General features: G+C 38.4%; 3 protein-coding genes across 4 annotated transcripts in view; 1 reads left to right on the top strand and 2 right to left on the bottom strand.

The window, feature by feature from the left end:
- LOC118326826 overlaps positions 1-3,600 on the bottom strand; it is a 10,037-nt gene extending 6,437 nt beyond the window's left edge. Inside the window, exons 1-3 of the mRNA XM_035659931.1 lie at positions 2,830-3,600; positions 2,652-2,730; positions 1,163-1,426 (exon numbers count right to left, since the gene is read on the bottom strand). Coding sequence (XP_035515824.1) covers positions 1,163-1,426; positions 2,652-2,730; positions 2,830-2,912 — 426 coding nt within the window. The 5' untranslated portion in view covers positions 2,913-3,600. The remainder of the gene's footprint in view (positions 1-1,162; positions 1,427-2,651; positions 2,731-2,829) is intronic.
- Positions 3,601-5,077: 1,477 nt separating this feature from the next.
- LOC118326828 (group XIIB secretory phospholipase A2-like protein) lies at positions 5,078-8,309 on the top strand. Its single transcript, XM_035659936.1, has 4 exons — positions 5,078-5,342; positions 6,111-6,199; positions 7,096-7,261; positions 7,842-8,309. Exons 1-4 carry the CDS (start codon positions 5,078-5,080, stop codon positions 7,958-7,960), a joined length of 639 nt encoding a protein of 212 aa, XP_035515829.1. The 3' UTR covers positions 7,961-8,309.
- Positions 8,310-8,500: 191 nt separating this feature from the next.
- The window catches only part of LOC118326827 (cyclin-dependent kinase 12-like), an 11,240-nt gene continuing 10,174 nt past the window's right edge, over positions 8,501-9,566 (bottom strand). For both annotated transcript variants that reach the window (XM_035659935.1, XM_035659934.1), the window contains exon 6: positions 8,501-9,414. The gene's annotated coding sequence lies outside the window, so the exon portion shown is untranslated. The remainder of the gene's footprint in view (positions 9,415-9,566) is intronic.

Below are 9,566 nucleotides of genomic sequence, written 5' to 3'. Positions count from 1 at the left end.
AGGTTAATGTGACTTTATCTGCTTTTGGATCACAAAGCTACAGAAAAATCTAAATTGTGAACAAGTTATAACACAAGAAAAGTATTCCAAAATGCAATTTTTTGCTACCTCACTAGCAATTTCAAGTGCGTCTGTCTTCCAGGACAAGGCTGGTATGACAGACGGGGATCGCGGCATACACTAATATGTGTGTATATATGTTTTGTCACTCACACCTGTAATTAAAGAATAGTGTTTTAGAAGCATGTCAGTATACAGATATAACCTTTAAATGTTTTAATGTCACTACTTATACTATTATCTCCTCTTACAGTCAATGTTTTATTTATTTGTTTTAATGCTCTCTTTTAATATTGTTACTATGTAAGTATATCCATCAATCCATCATTATGTTTTATTTGTTTCTGATGGAAGGTGTATGTATAAACTGAATCCATTTTTAAGCAGTGTATAAAACATTGCTGCCTGAACAGCAATGACACAACTGCCAACGAAGCCCAACACACGTTTGAAACCACTGCTCTTAGCCATAACTGAATCACAAAATGTGCATGCAACAAGTTAGCGCAAGCCTGTCCACTTTAGCAACGGAACCCAACATGCTAACACTATCAAACCTTTTAAAACAAGTTGGAAAGGTTAATATATAAAATTAGTAAAATAACTACCATGGTTACCAGCCAGCAATGACTTAATTTGAACAATAATGTAACCTAACCCATCCAGCCTGCAGGTGCTACCATGTGACGTGACCTTGCGATGTATTCACAGCATAAATACCCTCGGCTATAAACTACCATTGGAACATTAATATATTCCTGAACATAACTTTGCCCTTACAGTCGTTTTGGGGAAGTCTGATAGAATGTTGGAAAAGATTTTCCAGGCCTGGAAAATTGCTCAACTGTTTTCCGGATTTTCCATGACAGATGGGAACCCTGATTTTTGCATTTATTTAGAGAGAATTCAGTTGATAGGTAACATGCAACAAAGGGCACCGTCACTACCATTTCTGGCCCAGTTTTTCTTAGACGTTCAACATGACTGAACCGGATGCCTCTTCTGCCACAGCAGCAGGTGAGAATCATTCAAACTGTGACAGATAACCGGCTGATGATGGATGATATCTGCACTGACAGGCAAAGCCAAGCGTCTGACCTACCTGATTATCATTTCTACCTCTCCTGTTCCCTCCTCTTTGTCTCGAAGTGCGTCTACTCTGACGGCTTCCACCTCTAAAGGCAGGTCTCCCTCTGTCCGTCCGTTGATGCTGAAACCTGTTATTGTAGCCAGCGTGATCACTGCTGCTACTGTCTCTGTTGAAGCCAACACTTGCATGTTCACTAGAAGTGTTATGCCTGTGGTGGTTGGAGTCAACCGATGAGGCGTGAGAAGTCCTGGTTGTCTGGACTTTGTGACATTGTTTCTGTGGAAAGAAAATTCAAAGAAGTTAAATGTGGAGGGAACGTAGATGTTTTCCAGTCCATAAATACAAATTCATTTTATGCAAACAAGAGGCATACCCCATATAACTTTAATCACACTCAGTTGCAGTTATACGAAGATAAAATGGAGTCTATTACAACATTACTGCAATAAAAGGCTTTAAGAGAGGTACCAATTAAACTAATGGTTATTTTGAAGGCTGTGGTTTGTAGGGCCGTTGTTATACTGAGAGGTGTCCAATTTATATCAATGACAGGACAGTAATTAAAGTTGAGTGCAGTATCAGACTATTTAAATCATATTTACTTAATAGTAGTTTATATGATTTTCCTGATCTTTATTATTAGACTAATGAAACATTGAATTTATGATAGGATTTGTTTTCCCTTCAAGATCCTGGTGACTTTTACAGTTCAGATATGAATGGATATAGCACCTGCGTCCCCCATCCCCTATTTGAACTTCTCTTCATAACATTTGAAATCTTCAATCTTCTTTTTCCAATTCACCTCTTTCGTTTGTATATTAAAGATCTTGAAATATGTTGCTTGTCTCATTTTATGGATTATATATATTTTTTAAAATCTTTTATCAATTATTTATTTAGGTGTGCATTAGACAACACTCACTAACAAATAAAACACTGAACTTACAACCAAGGTGATTATAGTCAACTAAAACTAGTGTACTTACCAAACAAACTGAGGAAAAATACAAATATACAGGAGATGTCTTTAGTTTTATTCTTTGTCAATTTGGTCAGATTTGTCAACACAACAAGCACGAGGAGGCATTGGTGCGTATGTTTATGTCTACATGACTGTGAGTCATGTGTTTGTATTGTTAATACCTACACTGCCCCTGACAAATAAACTTATGTTAAACTGAAACGAGCAAGCCCACTCTGAATGCAACTTAAGTGAAATTAAACCGAATTGAACACAAAACTTAAAAATGAAATAAAAAGAAAAACTAATGAAGAATACAAACTAAGTTATAATCACTCATCTTACAACCTTCATTAGGGTAGGGGGTTATTGCAGGGCTGAATTAAACTGTATTAGAGTTAGCTCACAGATCTAAAATAATGCTGAAACCTACAACTTTCTATCTGATGTTAGTGTCCAAAAGAGATTCACTATTAAATGTGACAGCTGATAAATCACAAAGTGCGAGCAAAGACACAAAGTTCAAGTTCAACTCACCTTTTGATGGGGGCCAGCCTGCTCCCCCTGGGTCCTCCTCTTTCCTGCACAGCCTCTTTCACCACGCTCAGTCTCGTTCCTATAAAACAGAGTAACGATGTAACGTTAAGTAACGTTAACATGAAAGCCATTAAAACAGAACTGCTGCTTCAAACACACTCAATCCATCGTTAAATACCTGTGTGTAAAGGCGTGTTGACCAGGGCTCCTAACAGCTTCTTCGACAGCAGACAGTCTCGTAAACAGATTCGCGAAAGCCATTTTAGTTTACTCGTCGTTCGTTATATTATTACTCGTTGTGGAAAGACTCGTAGCCGAGGATGTGAGCACGCAGTCAGCAGCTATCAGCTCAAGTTAAACACAAACGCTGGATGAGTTTGAGTCGTTGTTATGGATACGTCCATGGATACGTCCATGGTTCTAGTGCTCTAAGGTCGGCTTCATGTGCGTTCGTAACGTCACTCCGTCGTTTTACCTCTTCTTCCGTGTTTCAGACAAACGTCACCTCCCTGGACTCTACCAAATATGGACAGATGGGGAGGGGGGATCCTGACACCTGGCGCCACTTAGTGGTGAAGTTTTGTATTGTCTGGTAAACCGGTAGATCATATACAGCTTCTCTTAAACCTGACAGAAACTCACCTTGATTATCACAAGTACACACCTAGTTGCTGTTTTTCTGAAATCATTTGCACTGATTGATTTGTTTTATTTTTTACTCAAGTCTTTAGGGATTCAGTTGCAGCTCGGGCTGACATAGGAACTTCCTTAATATTATCTCTAATAGCAAAGAGATGTGTGCGCCGGTACTCTTCTATGAGGACGATAGACCTTTTTTACTGCAGCCACTTTGACATTAAGTAGTAGGGTGCACACAGGTGTTACTAATGATACTAATTAAGGTTCAGTTCCATTCATGTCAAACAGAGTCAGATTGCTGCTATAATGTGCATGTTGCCTCACTGGTAAGGCTCTGCTACACTAAATGGAATGGGACCTTAATTAGTATCATCAGTGCCTGTGGTTACCCTATTATTTTATGTCAAAATGGCCACCGTGGAAAACTGTATATTACAGCTTAAACCATCTGTCAGTTACAAGCTTCATGGAAGACATTGTGAAATGTAACGGTAGGAAAAGGTGTAAATAATAAAATGATCATGGCTGAATTCCATTTAGCTGCTGCAGTTTCAGGGTCCTGGTATTACATATCATATCCACTTATACAAATAGAAATAGACTCATCTAAACTTTACCCACTGTATATTCATTAAACAAAAACACTAAGAAACTACATAGCCACAGAGCATGTTAATAGCCAATGAATCCACCTGTGTTAAGTGCCTCTTTTCTGTTTATTGACATTTGTTTATTGTAAAATCAGTCAGTCTTTCTACAAACCAGTGGTACATGTGATGACTGACTGACTTTTGTAAGTGACTTGCTCATGTTTCTCTTCTTAAATACCCACTCGCTTCTTTAGCCCATCAGTGCCAAGTTTACTAAATACATTTGTTTGGATTTTTAAAAATGCTCTGTGTTGTCCCATGATTTGTTGGATTATAATTATCTTCATTTGTCATGTGTTGCCCTGTGATGAAACACCTTAAAATCTGGAAACACTGGGACAAGGTTCTAGTCTGTGGCATATTAGACTGTTGTCTACTAACCCACAACAAAGTCTTCCATTCAGATGCTTCAGTGTATAGTTACAGACAAAACTATGCCAGTTGATATAGTTGCACAGCAGTTTGTGTCAGAGCATCTAAATGTGGCAAAAGATAAGAAAAAGAAATGTTAGAAACACACTTTTGGATGCCTACACACACACACACACACACACACACACACAGTGAGTATTTAGATGCAGTTCTCCTCAGTATCTCATTGACCAAAACACTGTATCTCATTGACCAAAACACACCTAATATGCAGTTTTTCCCTAAAAGAATTAACTGTTATGAGCTAGTTTTGAGGTTTCAGTGGTAAATTCTACCAGATGTGGGAAATAATTACTGTATGATATTAGTATTTTTATTAATGTGCTGATATATAGAAACCAGGCTCAGCAGGGCACAGAGGTGATGTTCTTTAATTCTAAAGCAAATTGACTCTATCCAGTTTGCTACTGTGTGTTACTGTCGAGGGAGATCAACTCTTAAATGAATGGGATTAAAATGTAATTTAATCCCCTGGGCTGTATGATCAACAAGCACACTCATCATCAATCAGCAAAGACTGATAAAAGCTCAGACATGTCAAAAAAGATGAGATAGAAGTTGGACTTTGTTCCTCCACATATGAGGCCGTCCCTGCGTCTGGCTCAAAGTTCAGGTCACGCACACAGTTTCAGTATTGCCTCTGTGACTGTGTTCGTGTTTCCCCTCAGTCTCTGAACTCTAACTCTATTCATAGTGAGCTACAGGATGATCCGTTGGACCCTTCTTGCTCCTGTCCTGCTCCTGCTGGGCCTGTTCATCCACAGTGCTCTGAGTCAAGAGGCTGAGGACCCAACAGCAGCAGCACCACCACCGGGCCAGGCCACTGATGGCACGCAGGCGGAGGCCGAGAGCGAGGACTGGGGATTAAACTCCCTCAGAGGCGGCTTTGAGTCAGTCGGCGGCTACTTTGACTCCGTGCTGGAGTTCATGGGCGGACGTGATGGAGTGTGCCAATACCGCTGTCGATATGGTAAGTCAGATAAATGGATTAGTAAGCATTACACTCTATGGTTAGTATGGTTTAGGGTTAGAACAATGCTAATATGGACCTTTTATCAGCCAGTGTGGTTCAAACCATGGATGTATCTTTCTGGTTATTCTTTTTGGCAAAATATTTTGGAATTTAATCTTGATTGAAAGGAGGAAATGTATTACAGTTTCACAGTTTCCCCTCAACATTGATTACATGTGGTGTGAAACTCTGCTCATGCTGGAAAGCCACATGAAATTATATCCAGATTTAGAATTAGGAAAATTATTTGAATTTGATTTAGAATAGGTTTAAATATTCACACTCCTTTGATTGATCAAAGCAATGCTGTTTAAATTAGCTGTATTATTACTGTTAAGATATATATACTCAATGGATAATACATTCATATCATATCATAAATTTAAGGAGCTGCGGTCTGGAAATTGCCTGCTTGAACTAACAATGCAACAATTAAAACCCAACAACAAGAATGTGCTGACACTTAATAGGATTGACTACTTCTTATACTTATCATCTTTGTTATCATCTGGGAGAGGGCCTGGAAATGGACTGTGACCCCAGCATGATAGGAGAGGTTTCATGTGGTGACTGGAGAATGTGTCAAATATCATGTGAATGGATATGCACCCAGTACGTAACCTCTGTGTCTCTATGTGCAAACCGTGCAAACACTTCTGACACATTCCCATTGGCCTGTTGTGAAACATGACATCTGATATTTTGCTTTCCTTCCCCTCCTCTCAGGTAAGGCTCCTCTTCCTCGTCCTGGCTACGAGATGCCACAACCTAATGGGTGTAGCTCCTACTTCTTTGGTCTTCCTGTTCCAGAAGGGGTATGCATCTTCTGTCTGTTTAGGGCAAATTCATTTTGATTTATGTAACATGGAAATGTAATCGATACTCGTATAAAAAAGCCAAATCTAAGGGACTGTACAAAAATGATTAGTGTGGGGGAAGTGGGCAAGAACTTGTGTTTGACTTTTCAAATACATTTTTAAAAAAACCACTAACCTTGACCCTGACCCTGACCCTGATATCTGAACTTAGCCCAGCTTTCAAGCTAAACATGTTAATGAAACAATATTTTTTACCTTGCCAAAACTGCACATAAGTGCAAACAACTGCCAAAATTATGGTAAACATAACAAATGGTGCATGTTGTTTATCGAACATTTCAGTGGCTATTTTTGAACAAAGAACAACTGAAAGATCAATTATTACTGACACTGAATAGGTGCACAGAGGCAAAGTTATGGCGACTGCTAGTTAGTGAAATAATGGTCTGCACCTTAGAAATAATGTTCAATCCCGACTAAATATTACGATCTATGTCTACTGTTGCTCAAAACTGACATTATGGTCCCACTAGGTAAGTGTATAATCAAGTCCCAATACAAAGACACACCTCTGGAAAACATCCCTTTATGGACCATGGGGCAAACAAATGGCATTTTGGACATAACTATTTTGAAGTAATTTTTTTTCTATTGGTTGTCACAGTAAATAATGAAATTAAAAATAAATCTGGGGAAAATAAATCCATAAAGACCCTGATCCCCTTTTCTGACCCAACCTTCTAATCATTTTTATACAGTCTCTAAATGTCCAGAGAACTGAACATACATATGATTGAATAATGGAGTCACTTTTTAGTGTTAAGCAAAACTAACCCCCTGTGAACCCCCCACACTTGCGTACAAACACATTAATCACCTGTGTTGTGTTCCAGATGGACATGGGCATCCCTGCCATGACCAAATGTTGCAATCAGCTGGACATGTGTTACGACACCTGCGGCTCCAACAAGTACCGCTGCGACTCCAAGTTCCGCTGGTGCCTCCACAGCATCTGCTCTGACCTCAAGAAGAGCCTTGGCTTTGTGTCAAAAGTAGAAGGTCAGTAACCCTTTAACCTTTTAGAAAACCTGCTTCTCCATAAAGTTTAAAGTCTGTGTAAAGGAAATTCTGTGATTTCTCTTTAAACACATTATGTGTCATAAAATAGTTGTTGAAAACAGTACAAGACTGGGAACTATGTGGTACTGAATTGTGGCGTATCAATGTTTTTCTCTTCTTTACCGTTTTTGGTTTTGGTTTTTTGGGCGGGGCTAAAAGTATGGCTCGATGAAGCACTGGAGCCACCTGTACAGTATAAAAGCGTACTGCGCACTAACATCGGTGGTTCTCCCGCTCATTATTGAGTCACTACAACCGTTTCATGTTATTAGCCACAGCCATTGCTAGCTAGCTTAAGTATGCCATTAACATTACAATTGAAGGCTTAAGGTTATATATAAAACCTAAGATCCAAACGTCCCCTAAGACGTGTCCTAATACAAATGAGTAAAACCTGTAAAGCACTAATTCAATGAAATTAACTGTTGGATGAGTAAATTACATTCCCAACACAATGACCTTCTTTTGTACAAATTGCTCTGTGCTGAATGTTTGTTTCTCTGTCACTTCCTGTCCTCAGCATGTGAAACGGTAGCAGACACCTTGTTCAACACGGTGTGGACTCTGGGCTGCAGGCCCTACATGAACAGCCAGAGAGCAGCTTGCTACTGTCAAGGAGAGGAGAGAGATGAACTTTAGATTGAGATATGAACCACTCTAGACAACTCCACAACTAGAGCAACATATCAGATGATGGTGCTCTGAGTTACGGTGTTGCAAAGACTGCGGTGTGACTACTTGAGTAATTTATTTGGAAGTTCTTCTTCTGGTATTGTTCATAAAGTCATTATTTTATTTTGCAACTAAATTTGGATGCTAAATGAACTTTTAAATTGTTTAAGCTGCAAGCCAAAACTGCATGTTTGTCTGTCGGAGTGCATAAATGCTGCCTGTAGTGCCGATATTAGCCCCAATAGTTAGCAATGGTATGTGATTTGGAAAAGGAAACATATCTGTGGTGTGAACTCCACTTTACAATGCATAGATAGCCTCATGTTTCAGACTTAGAGTGTGTTATCATGTCTTTCTAAGTCGACCGTATGAATAAATGGTATTGATACACATGAATGTAATTGTTTGATTTCATGGTATACTAAAGCAGGATTCATTACCCAGAGGTCCTCAGATCAGTACACGCCATTAAACAATCCACTACAAATCCAGTACTTGGTACAAATATTGGTTTAAAAATGTGAGACAAACTTCTGATACATTTATTTTTTAGTTTAGTTAATTATTTAATAAGCAGCTATTGAATTCAAGGCATCTAAATAATAAAACTAAAAGTGTGTGGAAACCTGAGCTACTGCCCTAATACAGCCAAAATAACAGAGTCCTATATTCATTAACATTGTAAGAGATTGGTAAATTGAGATTGCAAAAGCACAAAGGAAGATGGACATTTCAAATCCAGTTAAAAAAAAATGATGTTAAAATGGTAAAAATAATTTTCAGTCAATTAGTAGGATATTGAGCCGGAGGACTTCTTTGATAAAACATGACACCTAGTAGCAGCTAATGTAGCTCAACATATGCAGTAGTAGCAGACTGACGTATAAAACAAATTATGCCTCAAACCTCACCAAGCGGATTAATTCATTAGTGTTTGTGTCAACAGCATACACATTTGTATTTTATCAAAGGCTTCATTATTTAGTATGGGAAGGACTGTGTGAATGCAAAATACCAGGACCTGACCAATATTACAGCCTTAACATATATATATATATATATATATTCATCAACAAATTAAGACAGAGCCTACGAAACACATTTTGCTTAATCAAATTTATACAGTATCAAGAGAAAAAAGGCAGAATAGAAACAGTTACAAAGTTAGTGATATTCACAGAAATGAGTAAAACCGGTTTTAACGGAAACTGGCAATTCATTGTACGACAATATTCTTTGGAAAAAGATTTACTTGTTAGAGTTTGAGAAGTAATTCAGTACAAATCTGGAAATGTGACTAAAATACTAAATGGTCCTGTTACACTCTGAACTGTGTGTATGTAAATGATGAATGTTGAACACGATGTCCACATGGGCTCGCAGCAGCTTCAAATTAAAAACACTCATGGCCCTCCACAAATCTGTGGAAAAATGAGAAAAAAATGATAAATGTGACAGACCAAATGGAGGTTACTCACTGCTGCTTACAAATGTACATTTAAATCAAACAGTTCATAAGGAGTTTAATTCAAAAACACCATCCATTTAACCCTGTAAAACCCAGATATAGAAA

Source organism: Morone saxatilis, unplaced genomic scaffold (genome assembly GCF_004916995.1).
Source record: "Morone saxatilis isolate NCDOM2014 unplaced genomic scaffold, NCSU_SB_2.0 Contig17, whole genome shotgun sequence".
In the NCBI taxonomy this organism is placed as follows: Eukaryota; Metazoa; Chordata; class Actinopteri; family Moronidae; genus Morone; species Morone saxatilis.
This window is presented reverse-complemented; position numbering and strand designations above follow the sequence as displayed.

Coding starts and splice junctions, on each gene's coding strand:
- LOC118326828 (XM_035659936.1), top strand. CDS start 5,078: ATGATCCGTTGGACCCTTCTTGCTCCTGTCCTGCTCCTGCTGGGCCTG. Junction 5,343..6,110: donor CCAATACCGCTGTCGATATG/GTAAGTCAGATA, acceptor CCCTCCTCTCAG/GTAAGGCTCCTCTTCCTCGT. Junction 7,262..7,841: donor CTTTGTGTCAAAAGTAGAAG/GTCAGTAACCCT, acceptor TCCTGTCCTCAG/CATGTGAAACGGTAGCAGAC.